Source organism: Protopterus annectens, chromosome 1.part0, assembly GCF_019279795.1.
Source record: "Protopterus annectens isolate FY-2018-M chromosome 1.part0, PAN1.0, whole genome shotgun sequence".
In the NCBI taxonomy this organism is placed as follows: Eukaryota; Metazoa; Chordata; order Ceratodontiformes; family Protopteridae; genus Protopterus; species Protopterus annectens.
Window position 1 is genome coordinate 1,034,045,692 of NC_056725.1, and position 18,189 is coordinate 1,034,063,880.

The 18,189-nt window shown below is 41.5% G+C and overlaps 1 protein-coding gene across 3 annotated transcripts in view; it reads right to left on the minus strand.

Annotated features, from left to right (window-relative positions):
- Positions 1 to 18,189, minus strand: part of CYRIA (CYFIP related Rac1 interactor A) — a 601,118-nt gene that overhangs the window by 322,650 nt on the left and 260,279 nt on the right. Inside the window, exons 4-9 of one of the 3 annotated variants that reach the window (XM_044064845.1) lie at positions 3,889 to 4,025; positions 3,158 to 3,235; positions 2,933 to 3,049; positions 2,765 to 2,844; positions 2,529 to 2,652; positions 2,321 to 2,409 (exon numbers count right to left, since the gene is read on the minus strand). In XM_044064845.1, coding sequence (XP_043920780.1) covers positions 2,565 to 2,652; positions 2,765 to 2,844; positions 2,933 to 3,049; positions 3,158 to 3,235; positions 3,889 to 4,025 — 500 coding nt within the window. In that variant the 3' untranslated portion in view covers positions 2,321 to 2,409; positions 2,529 to 2,564. Of the gene's footprint in view, positions 1 to 2,188; positions 2,410 to 2,528; positions 2,653 to 2,764; positions 2,845 to 2,932; positions 3,050 to 3,157; positions 3,236 to 3,888; positions 4,026 to 18,189 lie in introns of those variants that run through there. The other 2 variants (XM_044064836.1, XM_044064853.1) reach the window with 2 other exon arrangements.

Below are 18,189 nucleotides of genomic sequence, written 5' to 3' on the forward strand. Positions count from 1 at the left end.
TCGGTTCCCCACGCTTGGGGTCTGGAGGAGGAGCAGAGGTTGTTGCAGGCACTACAGGGGATGGAGCCGGTGGGGTCGATCGTGGAGCTGACTCAGAGGCCAGCACACTCCTCATGACATCAAAGGTGTCCCTGCCATGATGCAGAGAAGGATCCGGTTCTGAGGAAATTGGAATCCTTCTCCACCCCGAGGGAGACGGCTCCGAGGCCGATGTAGGAGCCGAACTCACCTGCGCCGAAGCTCCGAGAGGGAGAACGGGGTCAGACAAGGGTCTGATGCCACTCGCCCCCTCGGAGCCGACGAGGGAGTCTCGGCGCCCAGATCCTTCGATGGACGGTGCCATCGAGGGAATCGGAGCCGGAGGAACCGAAGGAGAAATAGTTATCGGCGCCGACGGTTCCACGACTCGAACCCCAACGAACTCCAGCTCCGAGCTCAAAGGAGTCAGAGGAGGAACATTGATAGAAGTGGACGGAGCCGACACCTGTTGAGGAGGGCTGGACAAGATCTTGGCAAGTGCTTGCAATTTCAGCAACCTAATGACCACTCTCTCCACATCATGATCCGAGAGTCTAGAGGACCGAGAGGAGTGGGAAGATCTGTGACTGCGCTCACTCTGAAGCAGGGGAGACCGAGGAGCCGAATGTATAGATTCCAGGGAAGGGGACCTTAGCCTTTTGTGGCTCAGCGACGGCTCCGAAGATGCTGATGGAGCCGATGGGGGGATAGTCTCATCGGTTCCGGCCGGAACCGAAGTAGCAGATGAAGCTTTAACCAATGACGGCTCTGAGCTTGGAGCTGACGATTTGGTCGGTTTGGGGGATTTCACAGACTAAGTCTTGGCCGGTGAATTCTGGGGCTTTAAAAGACCCCTGAGAATAAGTTTATTCTTACACTCCTGCAGAACTCTTGGACTAAATGCATGGCATATAGAACAAGAGTCCTGCATGTGCACTGCGCCTAAGCAATAGATGCAAGAAGTGTGCCTATCTGTCAGAGACATTTTCTGACAGCATGAATCACACTTCTTGAATCCAGACACCTTGGATTCTTTAGACATATTCAACAAAATACCTCAAGAGGTACTACACTGAACTTAGCCAAAAAGCAAATAAGCGAACACAACACAATATCACAAAAGGGTAAAAAATGATACACAGTATACTACAGCTAAAGCTAAATATAAATAAACATATATGTATATAAATATACATATATGTGTATATATATATATATATATATATATATATATATATATATATATATATATATATTTTTTTTTTTTTTTAAGCTAGGAAGCCTCTAACTTAAACGGCTACCTAAAAGGGAAGGGGGGGGGGGGTCTCTCTAAATTAAACGAGTTCTAAAGGGGAGGAAAGGAACTACAGCAACACACTAAACTACTAACAATATAATAAGACTAAATGCTAACTATAATTCTTACGAAAAAAGCTATTTCTGAAGAAAAAAAGTTCTACAATAATCTTATACAAGCCTGAGCCAGTGAAACGACACCTCGCAGCTGGAGCGGCAAACGAGATTTGGGTAGCTAGCGCTAGGCATCATGGGATAAGGGATAGCCTCGAGCCAGTAAACAGCTCTCGAGCTATAGAAGATGGCCGAGTCGGAGCCGAGGATCGGCTCCGATCCCCAACCAGCAAGAACGAAGGCGAGATAGACAACTTAACATTTATAGGTTACTTTTCATGTTCCTTACTTGGTGGCACTGATGTTTACTATTATGGTTTTGACTATCTAGTCAAAGAAAATCAAGCATTTACTTGTCTTTACTTGTTTTATCAGCCTAAAATGTTCACAGGCCCGTTCAGTAAGCCCCTCCTCCTTTTAAGTACACCTGGATATATGGCCCTGAAGAATTAACGTAGTGGCCTCTGAGACCAAAAATCACTGACCTAGATGAAAATAAGTGGTCACTTGTGAGCGTTTTCTTAAAGCAGAATTTTATGAACTAGCATAAAAATGTAACTTGTTTAACATAAGCAAACTCTCTGAATGCCATAAACTCTACAAAAAAACACAGTGGCAAAGGAAATAAAACAGAAATGTTACAAAGTCAAACTGCAGAAAACCAGTGTGTTACAAATAAAGTGCAAACCTGTTCAAGCACTACTAGAGCAAGGGAAGTGCACAGGCACAACCTTCAGAAATAATAACAAACAAGAACATGTTAAAATAAAAATAATTTATTTTTGCATGACAAGACATCCATTTTCACAGATGAAAAACTTTTATTAAGACAAGAGATAGGGATCTGAAAATGTAGAGAGCTCAATGTATTTTATCCAAGTATAAACCAATCGAATTATAACAACATTCTGCAAAAAGTAGAAACGAGACAGGAAAATAAGACCACACAAAGCAGCATCTGCAAAGATGTCCACGTCCTTTCTGGAAAAAAGAATACGTGAACTGAGGGCATGCAAACAAGTGCCTGTCCCTTTCTAAAAGAAAGAAACTTATTACAAATAATTACTGTGTAAGGAATTAATTGTGTGAGATATTATTACCCCAACGATTTAATACTTGGGATTCTAATTGCATTCCTAAACCTTAAAACATGCGCACATCAATTCTGAATCACATCTTCCACAATCACCACTTCCAGGACAGCTAAAGAAGTCTAAATTACACCTAGCAACAGAAAAAAAAATACATTTTAAGTACCATTTTACATCCTCTAACAGTCCTTAGATATAATGGCTATTTATACAACAAAAATGAAAAAAAATGCATTTGTACTCACGGTGTTTCCAGCATAACTTTACATACACTGGCCATAGTGCTTAGGCAATCTGTTGTATTCTCAATTGGAAGAGTTTTATTCTAAAGTCAAGCAAACAGAATATTGCAGATTGTAACTTTTTGTTTTGATTAAGAACATATGTCAAAAAGTATTTTAAGTACTACTTACCTCTGACACAAAGCTTGATGTAGCATTGCTGAGTGTTTTTAACACTGGTGTAGCTTCTGCATAGAATAAGGACATTCTGTTGGCCATTTCATTATTTACGTCATTTTCAATATCTAACTGTTGAGATTAGGAAGCAAATCCAAGACAGTTTATAAACCGTGATTACATTTTTACATTTACTTTTTAATAAGGAAGACTACTATTGTGTATGACTTTACAACTCACATTCAAGTTATTGATCCTGTTACGGCTAATTGTTCTTCTGTAGTAACTGAAGTCATTCTGTATTGCTGGATTTCTCATCTGTAGCACATAAAAACATCCAAAACTCGTCAAACCACTTACATTGGCAATTTCAATTTGTACTGTATTTCAACAATGTTTTTCTGTACTGTATTTCAACAATGTTTTTCTGTCTGCCACAAGGGTTTCCCTAAATATACAATAGTTCCTCACTCTGGGTTCTTCCACTGCTTGTGTTGTGGAAGGATCACTGAACTGGATGAACTCCCATTAGAATATCTACAAGGACTGAGGTGGAGGGCAGAAAATAAAAAGTGGGACCATGCAGTTGTCATGTTGGTCACTTTGGGATCAAACAAAGTCTCATATTCACGATGATGAGCTCAACGAAAAGTCTATTTGAAGTTTCTTCACTAATTTCTATTGCATGAACAGCTTCTAACGATGTCAAAAATAAACACATTCAGAACATGTAATGCCCCACAGAATGGAAGACATCTCCTGTCATACAGGGGTGGTGCTACTGTGGCACACAGCAGAACTACCTGTAAAAACAAAACAAAAAGAAACAAAAAAATGCACTACATCTTATAGGTGGACTCTATGAACACAGGAGTAGGCATTTAAGGCTAGGCTGAAGGAGTGGAAACAGGTGTAGCCCAACACATACAAAGGACAGTCTATTTTACTACTTATTACAAATTATTTCTAACCTTAAGTTCATCAAAACGAAGAGTAAAGTGCAAAATTTCAGCAAACTGCTTTGCTAAGGCTTGCTCTCTTTCCAAATGCTGAATTGGGGTATATGGTGGACAAGTTAAGGATTCCAGCAAGCTTTGCAGTGCCTTTTCTATAAAAAGAAAACAAAAACAACTTAAAATTATTTTGCTGTAATAAAACAGTTTAATCAAAAGGGTTTACCAATTAAATAAGAATGCAATGAAGTAAAACATTTACTAGCCAATAAAGTAATACATGCAAATGTTTTAAACATAACAGTGCAGAGTTACTACCTGCAAAATTTGTTCTTAATCTTAGCTGAGAATTTATTCAAAGGTCACGTTTAACTCAAATAATAATAGTAATAATAATAATAATAATAGTAATAATAATAATAATGATAATACCATTCTGTTTCGCTTCCTACATCAGTACAATTTTGGGGCTGTGTGGAAAACATTGATTCAAACGGATTAAAAATACAACATTAACACTGTTGGTCAAACATTCATGGAGAAAGATTACAAAATTTTTCATTCTTTTCTCCATTTGGCTGTTAATTCTTCAGTATGACAGAAATGAGACTAGTACTAGACATACCCCACAAAATTAAATTATGTACCTGAAAGCAACAAAAGCTGCTCACTGCCTTGACTGGGGATTGCAGCACACCTTAAAAATTCAGGTCTGTGTGTAATGTTATAGCAATAACCCACACCTGGGTGTGGGTAATGCTGGATTTACCCACGGTTGGTGTGGTTTGGTCACGAGGGCGAAGCCCAAGTAACCAAACAAAGCCAACCGTGGGTAAATCCAGCATTACCCACACCCAGGCGTGGGTTATTGCTATTATACAATGACATTATTTAAGAAAAAAATAATTACTTTTCTTAAATAATGGCATTGTATAATGCCTCCTTGCTGTCCTTCCACAGCTGTCTGGTATTCTGCGGCAGTTCTGATGTACTGCGCATGCGTATGCCTACGCAGTACATCAGAGCTGTGGGCAAAAGCAACGGAGAAAGCAAGATCTCCGTTGCTTTTTACAAACTGTTTTGCTATGTTAAATGGGTTTAACATAGCGAGACAGCTTTAAAATAAGCAACGGAATCTCCGTTGCTTATTTTAAAGCTGTCTCGCTATGTTAAACCCATTTAACATAGCAAGACAGTTTTGAAAAAAGCAACGGAGAAAGCAAGATCGTCGTTGCTTTTTACAAACTGTTTCGCTATGTTAAATGGGTTTAACATTGCGAGACAGCTTTAAAAAAAAGCAACGGAGAATCTCTGTTGCTTTTTTTTACAGCTGTCTCGCTATGTTAAACTCGTTTAACATAGCGAGACAGTGTTGCTGTAAGAGTTATAGTAATGGAAAAAGTCTGGGCGACCGGACCTTTTTCCATTACTATAAGTCGGATTTACAATGTGCACGCTGACCAATCAGCGTGCACATTTTTGAATATTAATGGGGGGGTCATTGTATAATAGGACTTTTCCCACATTCTCATGCATGGCTATGACCTGTAGGCATCTTACTAACATGTAAGGACTGTTTGGCAGTAAAGGTTTAGTTCACAGTAAATCTTACTCTCCTTCTCACAGACTGTCCTGCGCAATAAATATATATATATATATAAAACTGTAACATGTGGTTTAAGTGCCCAAAACCAAGACCAATAAACCAAATATAGGCACCGGAGACCAGCAGATCCACCACACTAGTATTTTATTGAAGAAAACAAAACTAAACGAACACACAGCACATGAAGCATAAACGCTGTTAAAACAATTCCCCTTACGTTTTCATTTCAAAGAACTTCATCAGATAGGCGTATACATCATGATTACTTGTTTAAAACCCTTTCCCATCCTCAAATTGACCAATGACATACTTGAATCAATTAATTTTTAAAATGCAACAGGATATAACAAAATGTAAATCGTGTAAAACCTAGATGGAAACTTCATAAATACAACCATACAATACTGCGCACAAATAAATATATATAAAATGAAATGATTTTATCAAATTGAACAACAATAAATATACTTAAATATAAATAACACTTATAAAACCTCTGTTCTAAAAACTAGTAAGATAAATGTAAAATGATGAATTTGCACCATCTAGTGGAGAAAACATGAATCACATGTTAAAATTCAGCCAAAATGTTCATACAACCCGAGTAAAATCAAATTATTTCACTTAATTAAAAGAAAGTAAATGAACTAAATATATCTTATATTATAATTTTGCAGATATAAGCTTTAATACAGGTTTTAATGATATCATATCATTTAGCCCTGGACAATTACAGGCTTTCAGGACGAGGTACCAGTATAGCTCCCTATTCTCGAGTCTAGTCTCCCAGGGACCACCCCTGGGATCTGCAGGTACTACTACTATTACAAAAAATTAGTAATCTGCATTTTCACATAACAGAGTATTTGTACAAGGCTTCTTTTTTAATTTTTCGTCCTTATATCGTATCTATGTTCGTACATTCTTTGTTTTAACCTTCTTTCTGTCATAGAATGAGTCACACACATCACACAAAGCAATGTTTGCGTACCCTTTAGTTTTTATGTATTTGTTTCTACATTTCAAATGTATAGTATAACCAGTCCGTATGTAAATACACTGGGGAAAATTTCCACACTTGTGTGTACCTTTTTTATTACTGGAAAAAATTCCATAATTATTATAGTGTGAGCCTCCTTCTAAGATGTTCTTAATATTTCGCCCTTTTTTACATATACATTTGAGTGGTTTAGCAAATATAACATTTAAATCTGATAACCTTGCAAACTTGTGTCTGAATGATTTATTATTAGAGGGGCTCATAGATATGGAGACTTATAATTTTTTAAATGTAGATAAACCCAGAATCCCCTCTATCTTTGGTATACCAAAGGTCCACAAAAATATCTTAGACCCACCCCTCAGGCCTATTGTTTCAGCAGAAGGATCAGTAACTGCACCTCTAGCAAGGTATACTGATTATAACTTAAAAAATATAGTATTGAAGAATGCTAATATTTTAAAGGATTCCTGGGACTTTTTAAGACAGTTGAATGACACAACAATTGAATACAAAAAGTTTTATCACCTTAGATGTGGTGAATTTATTCACCTGTATCCCACATGATGTGGGGCTTTTATGGTTTGAAGAATTTTTAGCAGACTGTAAAGATATTTTCTTTGGTGCATTTCGTACATGTTTAATTTTAATGGACTTAGTTCTCAAGAATAATTTTATATTTTTTCAGGGAGAATACTATAGACAATTGAAGGGAGTGGCAATGGGGGCACATTGTGCACTAACATATGCCATTATTCTCCTATATTGAGAAAATAAATATGTATTTACCTCAGATTATAAGCAATACTGGAATTTTTACGGGTGCCTTTTAGATGACCTATGTCTTTTCTGGGCCAGTACTGATAACAAATTTCGGTACTTTTCCATTATTGGGTCAACAGTTCAAACGTGCTAGGCCGCAATGAACGCACAGCTGATAGACCTCATAACTGTCTAGATTTTCAAAAAATGTCCATATTTTGGTCAGATAATTTTGGTCTGTTCCCATAAAAATTGAGCTTTTCTGGCAAATCGCTGGGGATTTATGTCACCAAATAATGAAAGACATTTGAGTGTCAGCCTTCCTCTTCATATCCTTCAAAAGTGGATGGTAATACAACATCTTTTATTCTAACAGCAGTCTACGTTGACATGAGCAATAATTGAAAATGAGAAGTTATGTACCTACCATAACGTTCCATGTTAGTTGTCTTCTCTCGCCTTCTTTCTTGCTGGATGGGTTCGGAGCCTAACCTCGGATCCGACTCGGCCACTTACTAAAGCTCGGGAGCTAATTTTACTGGCTCGAGGCAACCCTATATCCCATGATGCTAGGCGATAACTACCCAGATCTCGTTTGGTAGCTGAGACAACCTTAGGCAATATAGTCCTCCAAATGGAGAGGAGGAGGAAAAAGGATAACCCCGAAAGGATCGCTATCTAAGCTGTAGTTACCCTAGGACAAGCTATTTGGCTGAAAGTGCAAGATCAGTACCCTTCAAAGAAGGGGAAATCTTCTCGGTCTGTCCAGGCTAGGGGGATGGTGGGCGGGACGCAAGAAAGAAGGTGAGAGAAGACAACTAACATGGAACGTTATGGTAGGTACATAACTTCTCAATGTTAAGTTGTCAATCTCGCCTTCATTCTTGCTGGATGGGACCGCGTCCCTAGCACCTTCATCCTGGGTGGCTCATTGGAACAGACTCTTGAGAACGGTGGAACCAAAATTTGCCCTGTTTCTGGAGGCCATGTCCAATTTGTAATGCGAAACAAAGGTATGAGGAGAAGCCCATGTGGCTGCCGCACAAATAGTGTCTATTGGTAGTCCAGCTTGGAAAGCTGTTGATGTGGCTAGCACCCTGGTTGAATGGGCTCTTGGCCTAGAAGGCAATTCTTTACCTCTGAGTTGGTAAGTATACGTGATCAGAGAAGAGAGCCACCTAGACAGGGTTACCTTGGATACTGGAAGGCCTTTCCTATTTTCTGCATAAGATAAAAAGAGTTGATCAGATTTCCTGATTGTTTAGTTCTGTCCAAATAATATCGGAGCTGACGATGAACATCCAGACAATGCAGTTTTTGCTCCGCCCTGTTTGAATAATTAGGGAAGAAAACTGGGAGGTCAATTGATTGATTTAAATTTGTCATGAAGCCACCTTGGGTATGAAAGAGGGGTTCGTTCTTAGAGAAACTCTGTCTTTGTGGAAGACTAAGTAAGGAGGACGAATGCAGAGGGCATGAAGTTCAGATACTCTCCTAGCAAATGTAACGGCGACCAGGAAGAGTGTTTTCCAGGAAAGTAATTTCAATGAACAGGAAGCCACAGGTTCAAAGGGAGGTAGAATCAAGGATGTTAAAACTAGGTTTAGATCCCATTGCGGTGGAGGACCTTTGATCGGGGGTTTGAGTAAAAAGACACCTCTAAGGAATGCTTTGAAAAGCTTATGGGACATGATGCTGCAGTCCGACAGACCTATGTGAAAATTTGAAATGGCTGCCAACTGAACTTTTACTGTGGAGGATGAAGATCCTGAATGAAAAATTTCAGCTAGGAAATCCAAGACCGAGTGAATTGGAGCAGTGAACGGGTCTATATTTCTAGCCTTTGCCCAGAAGGAAAAACATTGCCATTTACTAGTGTAGATCCTTCTGGTGGAAGACTTAAGGGAAGCTACTATAATATCCTGGACGGGATTTGAAATCATAGGAAGCCTGGCTAGGGACGGAAGTGGAGCAACCAAGCAGTGAGGTTGAGAGAATGGAGGGATTGGTGCAGCTGCCCCGACTGATGGGCCAAAAGATCTGGCACTGGATCCAGATGCCAAGGCTGCTCCAAGAGATAACGATGCAGGAACGGAAACCATATCTGTCGAGGCCAATAAGGGGCAATGAGAATCATCTTGGCTCTCAAGGCGGTTGCTTTCTGAATTACCTGTGATATTAACGGAAGGGGTGGAAAAGCGTAAAGAAGTCCCCGAGGCCAATCGTGGACTAGAGCGTCTCTGGGGGGATGGCCTGGAAGGGGGAAGAGGGTGAAGAAGTCGGGGCATTTGCTGTTTTGAGGTGTAGCAAAAAGATCGCAGCAAGGAAGGCCCCACTTCTGAAAAATCTCTTCCGTCACAGATTGTTTGAGAGACCACTCGTGTGGCATGAGAATAGCTCTGCTCAACCTGTCCGCTATGATGTTGGACTTCCCGGGGATATGCGTTGCTATCAGAAACCGCTGAGAAGAGATTGCCCATTGCCAAAGTCTGAGTGCTTCTTGACACAGGGGATAGGACTTGGTTCCGCCCTGCTTACTGATATACCACACTACGGACATATTGTCCATTTGGATTGCAATAGTCCCCAGGGGAAGAGAGTCTCGGAGGGCTTGCAACGTCAAAAGCACTGCTCTCATCTCCAGGACATTTATGTGCAGGTGGCATTCGAAAGGTTGCCATGTGCCATGGACTGTCCTGCCCTGAAAATGCCCCCCCCCCACCCGATCAGGGAGGCGTCCGATGTGACCGTGGCGACCAGGGAGGGAGGAATAAAGGGTCTGCCTTGATGGACTTGAGGGGACCACATCCACCAAGACAGATGATTTTTGCAAATTGGAGTTATCATGATCTTGTAGTGCATAGGGAGTTGTTGGAAAGACCATTGGGCGAAAAGCATCCACTGTAGAAGACGCATGTAAAAGCGGGCAAGAGGAAGAAGTGTGATGGCGGCCGCCATGAGCCCCAATACTTTCAGGACATACCTGGCCTGAATTCTGTCGCTCTGAAGCAGAACATGGACATGGTTTTGGATATCTAAGACCCTTTGATCTGTTAGCTTTGCTGAGAGCTGCACGGTATCCAAGTTGGCGCCTATAAATGTAATAGATTGACAAGGCGACAAGGCAGACTTTTCGAAATTTATAGAGATTCCTACCCTCTGCAAATGTGAATGGTGTAATCTCTGGCCTGAAGAAGTTGATGCCTGGTGGTGGTGGGTAGGAGCCAGTCGTCTAGATATGGAAACACCTGGAATCATTGACGCCTCAGGTGAGCCGTAACCGCTGCCATACATTTGGTGAACATTCTGGGGGCTGTAGTGAGACCAAAGGGCAGGGCTCTGAATTGGTAGTGACTGGACCCAGCCGAAAGCGGAGAAACCTTCTGGAGTGCCTGTGAATTTTGATGTGATAGTACGCATCCTGAAGGTCCACGGAGCACATCCAATAGTCCTTGCCCAGAAAGGGTAGAATGGACTGTAGCGTGACCATCCGGAATCTTGTCTTTTTTACAAACTTGTTTAGTTTGCTGAGATCTAATATTGGTCTCCAGTCCCCTGTTTTTTTTTGTACCAAAAAGAACTGAGTAGACTCCGGATCCTATTTGGTCTGCTGGGACTGGCTGGATGGCTCTTTTTGCTAGTAGCTTTGAAACTTCTAGCACTGCTTGTTCCCTTAGACTGGGTGGAATGTCTGGAAGGGTTCCCTTTTGTTGAGTTGGGGTTTGGATAAAGGGAATTTTGTAACCCTCGGATATAACCGACTGTACCCATTTGTCTAAAGTGAGGGAGAGGCAGGCTTTTGGGTACAGCAACAATCTTCCCCCGACTGCCTCCGAAGGTGGACAATCGGGCAACACCTCAGGGATGTTGGAAGGGTTTGTCAGAGAGAGACTCTCTGCTACCCTGATTCTGCGGACCCCCTCTGCCTCTTGGGCGGCGTCTGTTGTTGTTACCCCCTTTGCCTCTGGGGGTAAACTGACCTCTTGCGTCAGGCGTGACTCCTTGTGATTTGCGGAACCACATCTTTCCACCCTTTTGACCCTTAGGATATGGTCTAGAAGGGGTGGAAAAATGGACTCCTACGGCAGAAAGAGTCTTGCCATCTTGCTCGCATCTGGTCAAGGTGTCTTTCACTTGAGGCCCGAACAACGTCGAACCATCAAAGGGGGAGTTAGTGAAGGACGCCTTGAAGGGGTCTGCACAATTACAAAGCCGCATCCAGGCGTGACGCCTTAAGGCCACACCTGTGCCTGCGGCCCTACTCGCTCCATCGGCTGCGTAGGAAATGAGCCGCATGGAGGAGTTAACAATGGAGTTTAGAGTTCCTAGCTGTGAGTTGATTTTATCTTGGGACCCAGCAGCTGACGGATCCTGTAAAACTTCACCCAACTCTTTGAGAACATCTCTCTGAAGGCGGGTGAAGTGACACAAGTAATTCAGCGACCGCATGGCAAAGGTCGCTGAAGAAAACATCCGCTTGCCGTACCTATCCATAGTCCTAGAATCCTTGTTAGGAGGATGGATAGGTACTGAAGGATCGGCTAGTTCCTTCTTGGTGGCTGCAGCCACCACCATGGCATCAACCGGGACACCTTTTGTTAAAAATTGCGTATCAGCTGGAGCCGTAATAAATTTAGAAGGCATCCGTGGGGTGGGTTCCACCGAATCCGGGGCCGTCCACGCCTTCCGTGCCACCACGTCCATAAGGGGGTCGAAAGGCGGAGACACCCAGGAGGTGGAGGGTCGAGAACCAAATGCCTCCAGGTAAACCGACTCGTCCTCAGAAGGATTAAGGGACGACCAGTTTCCCCCTCTGTTTGAGGATTTCAAGGATGTCTGAGAAAGAGACATCCTCAGAGGGGGACCTTGGGGATCCTTCCGACTCATCCAAGTCGGTATCGGATGTAATGGATTCAGGGGAGTCCACATGCTTCCTCTTATATGTCCTCTTGCGCGGAGGTTCACCTGACGGGTCAGGAGAAGCCTCGGAAGAGGAAGATATTCCCAGTGGGGAAACCTGAGGCGTTGGATCTCTGGGTCCGGGAGCAAGAGAGTGGGAAGAGACGTCAGCAGGCACTGTAGTGGGAGGAGCTGATGGAGCTGACTGTTGACCATGCCCTGGGGCTAGTACGCTCCTCATCACTTCGAAGGCTCCCCTATCAGACAGGCCAGAGAGCTCCCGCTCCAAAGAAGTAGGAACCCCAGGCCGCACCGACAGGGACGGCTCCGAAGCCGATGTCGGGGCAGAGCTCATCAGCGCCGATGCTCCGAGAGGGAGAACGGGGTTGGACAAGGGTCCGATGCCACTCGCCCCCTCGGAGCCGGCGAGAGAGACCAGGCGCCTGGATCTCTCCAATGAAGGCATCAAGGAAGAGATCGGAGCAGAGGACGACAGAGCTGAAGGGGGAGGTATTGGCTCCGACGCCACAACAGTCACGGCTCCGAGGAGCTCCGGCTCCGAACTCTGAGGGAGGGTCGAAGGAGGAATAGTAGGTGGAGTTGAAATAGCCACTGTCTGATGAGACGGGCTATGAAGCATTTGGACCAGTGCCTGAGACTTTAACAGTCTACTGACCACTCTCTCAAGGTCATGGTCGGAAAGCCTGGACGACCGAGAAGAACGGCTCCGCTCCAAGAGCAAGGGTGACCCCGGAGCCGAATGGATCGATTCCAAAGATGGGGATCTGGACCTTTTCCTGGAGATGGATGGAGCCGAAGGAGCCGAAGATACGTCGGCTCCAGCCGGAACCGACCGTAAAGGTAGAGGCTCAGCGGTATCGGCGCCGAGTGGAGCCGATGCTGGAAGCTGCGACACAGAAGCATCGGCTCCAGCCAGAGCCGATGTTGCCACAGATGGTGAGCCAGCAGCCGAAGGCTTAGGACTCGGAGCCGACGGTTTTGCTGGCTTCGAGGGCTTCCCCGGCACAGACTTAGGTGGGGAGCCCTCGGGCTTCAATAAGCCCCTTAAGATTAATTTGTTCCTGCGCTCCTGCAGGACTCTTGGGCTGAATGCATGGCACACAGAACAAGAGTCCTGCAGGTGCAAGGGTCCCAGGCAGTAAACACAAGAAGTGTGACCGTCTGTCAGAGACATCTTCTGACAGCACGAGTCACACTTCTTGAAGCCTGAGACCTTTGAATCCTTCGACATAGTGCTGTCGAAGTAAAAGGGCACAAAAGTACAAAACACACACACACACACACACACACACACACACACACACACACACACACACACACACACACACACACATGCCCAATCCAAACAAACTGATAAAACAGGGATACACAAGCGCACCACAGACACAGCACAGAATCCCTGTCAGGAACTAGGAAAGTAGCAGGCCTAAGGCCTAACCTAGGGGGAAGGGGAAATTAAATTGGATAAAAGGGAAAAAAAATAGGACTAACGGGAAAAGGGTGCAATATATCTGTTAAGCTAAGCTAAACAAAGAAAGGGATGGGAAGGCTAAGTAAAAAGGACTCTTTGAAGTAATAAAATCCCAACACTTACCAAGAGCTGGTAAAACGCACCTCGTCAGCGAAGCGGCAAACGAGATCTGGGTAGTTATCACCTAGCATCATGGGATATAGGGTTGCCTCGAGCCGGTAAAATTAGATCTCGAGCTTTATTAACTGGCCGAGTCGGAGCCGAGGTTCGGCTCCGAACCCATCCAGCAAGAATGAAGGCGAGACTGACAACTTAACATCTGTCCGCTTGTAATTTTTTGGTATTGTCCAGATTTCTTAAGCTTACAGGATGAGAAGTATGCGTACAAGTCATATAAGTGTTCAAGCTGCAACATATATACTAGGTATTCCAGATATACAAAAACTCAAGCGCACCAAAAAATCAGGAGTCATGAACCATGAACAAAACCAGTGGGGTCAGTAATCCAAACCTTCTGTGCAATCTCTGAGCTCTGCATTTTAGATGTGTTCTATTATATGTAAATGGTTTTGGTAATTGGAAAACAGCAGTATGGGTTCCTAAATCTCATTTCTCCCATTAATTGCTGAAAGAGGCTACTGTGCCCTGAAAGTATATTAAATCAGGGTGATTGGCACTGGTTGGGATGTGCGAAGCAATATTTTACCTTCAATTCGGATAGTCCTGTTTTGTTGAAGTATGATATAAATCAGTTAACCTTTCAGATTAGCAGCGAGGAATATTGGTTTAATTTTATTTCTAGTTGTGAGATGTGAATCTTCTAGTTGTGAGATGTGAATCTCGGTCATACACTTTACCAGGCATGTTCCACAGCTGTGGGTGCTGCAATTATCCTGTGTTTCAAACTGTAAATTGTTTTTGTGTTAATAATGGAGGAAAAAGGAACCTTTTCAGAGTTTGAGTTCAGCAAATGTTGAAAAGTTGCCTGATACCATTTTATTGATGGTTCTGAAGTCTGTAAGGAAAAGTTAAATTACAACGGTCTAGTGAATATCTTAGCTATTGCAACATATGGTATAAATGAAAATACCTATTCAAGTCATATGGTGACACTGAAATGGACCCTATGGGCTAACAGCTGCGCAGTAATTGTGGACTTAACGCTTTCCAACTATTGCCCTGATAACGGAAAGTACCCAAATTTCTAGAATTTCTTGATTACATTTCAAAAACCACTAATTTTTTAAAATTCACATATGAACTCAACAATATGGAGCTGAATTATTTAGATGTAAACATACAAAGGGTTCATAATGGCTTTAAATCTAGAATACATAGAAAACAGACATTCTCAAATTCTTATTTGCACTTTGCCAAAGATTTTCAAAGAGAATGTGAATTTATAATGGAAATATTTAGGGCTAGGGGTTACGCTTGTAATTTACTGGCTGATGTTTTGATGGAAGTTATGGAGGCTAAAAAATCTAGGTTTGTTCCTATCTTGGATAAAACCACCATTCTCCAGATAAGATAGGTCAGGACAAGAATATAAAGGGTGGATCATATCAATCAGCTTTGATTATTACATATGATGGTGAAACAAACTTGGTGAAGAGAGTTATAGAAAATGAGAGGAAAAAATTTGCAAGGTTATCATATTTAAATGTTATATTTGATAAACCACTCAAATGTATATATATAAAAAAAGGGCGAATATTAAGAACATCTTAGAAGGAGGCTCACACTATAATAATTATGGAATTTTTCCAGTAATAAAAAAGGTACACTCAAGTGTGGAAATTGTCCCCAGTGTATTTACATGCGGATTGGTGATACTATACATTTGAAATGTAGAAACAAGTACATAAAAACTAAAGGGTAAGCAAACTGTAACACTACAGGTGTGATATACATTGCTTTGTGTGACGTGTGTGACTCATTCTATGTGGGAAAGACAGAAAGAAGGTTAAAACAAAGAATATACGAACATAGATAAGATATAAGGATGAAAAATTAAAACAACGCCTTGTACAAACACTCTCAGTTATGTGAAAATGCAGATTACCAATATTTTGTAATAGAAGTAGTACCTACAGATCCCAGGGGTGGTCCCTAGGAGACTAGACTCGAGTATAGGGAGCTATGCTGACAACTGGTCCTGGAAGCCTGTAATTATCCAGGGCTAAATGATATGATATCATTAAAACCTGTATTAAAGCTTAGATCTGCAAAATTGTAATATAAGACCTACTTAGTTCATTTACTGTCTTTTAATTAAGTGAAAGAATTTGATTTTACTCAGGTTGTATGAACATTTTGGCTGAATTTTAACATGTAGTTCATGTTTTCTCCACTAGATGGATCAGTTCATTTTATATATGTATATTTATTTGTGCACAGTATTGTATGGTTGTATTTATGAAGTTTCCATCTAGGTTTTACACCATTTACATTTTAAGTTATATCCTGTTGTATTTTAAAAAGTAATTGATTCAAGTATGTCATTGGTCAATTTGAGGATGGGAAAGGGTTTTTAAACAAGTAATCATGATGTATACACCTATCTGATGAAGTTATTTGAGACAAAAATGTAAGGGGAATTGTTTTAACAGCGTTTATGCTTCATGTGCTGTGTGTTTGTTTAGTTTTGTTTTCTGCAATAAAATACTAGTGTGGTGGATCCACTGGCCTCCGGTGCCTATATTTCGTTTATTAAAAAACAATATATATATATATATATATATATATATATATATATGCACACACACGCACGCACGCACACACATATACACACACACTCATTTGTGTGTGCACATGCGCGTGTATATGATATATATATATATATATATATATATATATATATATATATATGGGACCACTTTGTAATTTCGAAATACTGAAATCTCGAAATTCAGTATTTCAAAACCAAAAAGCCGAAAACCCAACCACAACTCACATATTCGAAAATGCACAACCGCGAAATTCAAAATCCCGTAATTACACTACACGTACAGTACACACACAAACATACACACAACTCCCCCCCACAACAAACAAACTCATCTAAGCTACATATAAGCAGGGGGGCAAGCCCCCCTGCACCCACACCCCCCTACTTATATATTCTAACTCCGAGTTCGCACAAACAGAAACACAAATGAAACTCACACACACATATATTACAGTCCCTCAAACACACATATAACAGTCACAACACACACTTACACACACTAAACCCCTAACCAACATACTTACACACACAAACTTACCAAAATTAAACCTAAACATCCACATACCATACCAACGGAAGCAGAAATTCAAAATATCCGTGCTTCGGTATTTTGAATTTCACACTTCTGCCGGTTTCAGAAATGCGAGTCTGCGGCTTTGTAAGTTCGAAATACTGCAATTCGAGACTTCAGAGTGGACCTATATATATATATATATATATATATATATATATATATATATATATATATATACACACACATATATACACACACACACACACAGTTTCTCTGTGTAGTGGCATGTCAGTATACAGCTAAGGTCGACTATTACATACATGTATGTGTGTATTATTATATATATAATAAAACACACAGCTCTCTGTATAGGTGTGTGCAATATGGAGTCTCCTTGGTGCAGTATCCTGTCTTGTACAAGTGCCTTACATTAGTTACTTCCAAAGCCATACAGGGAGCACAGTTGAAAGAACAAAAAAAAAAAGAAGGGGGTCTGGACCCCAGTACCACTTAATTTCCTACTTCTTGCAATGTGCTTTATACCCCAATTCACAAGTTGTGCTTCCTGTTTCCCTACTTAAGAAAATTTCTAACACCTCCTTGTCTAAGACTAGCGTGATGCATAAGAGTAGTAATGCAGTGAATTTCTGATAGGATCCAACAGCCTATGTCCATTATGGGCAGGGGCAATCTGTAAGATACTCAATGCACAGGCACAGATCCATGCTATCCTCTTGCCCCCTAGTGGCCATATACTGGGTAAAACTAGTTGTACTGACTAAGCTTGTAAGGGTCCTTAAGCTGTTGGCCTAATAATCTCCTACGAACCTATAGAAAGTTGACATGAAACATAGGAAGACCACAGCACACATTACAATAAAAGAGCAATTTAGCATAAAACAAAAAAATGCACAAGGAAGTAACTCGGTCATAAATGGACATACTGCAATGTGTTGACTGCTATGCCTCCCAAAAAATCACTGAAAGTGCTGTTTCTATTATGGGCCAAAATGTAAAGTTATATAAAATTAACATTTATATTTATGCATATAAAGGGGGCGTAGGGGGTCAAAGTTATGGGGGGGGGTAAAGGGGAATCTGTTTCCCTTGTAAAAAACACACATTTTATTTTTTGCTGAGATGACGCTTCAACCAATAATTCTTTGGTATAAGATGTAAAAGTAAAAAAAAAAAAAGTCACAATGCTGTGTACAGACATTACGAAGAATACTTCTTACTAAAATACAGCTTCCTGATGTGCATATTTTTATATATAAAAACTCTTGTGCACTGCAGTTGAAAGGCCAGGACTTTA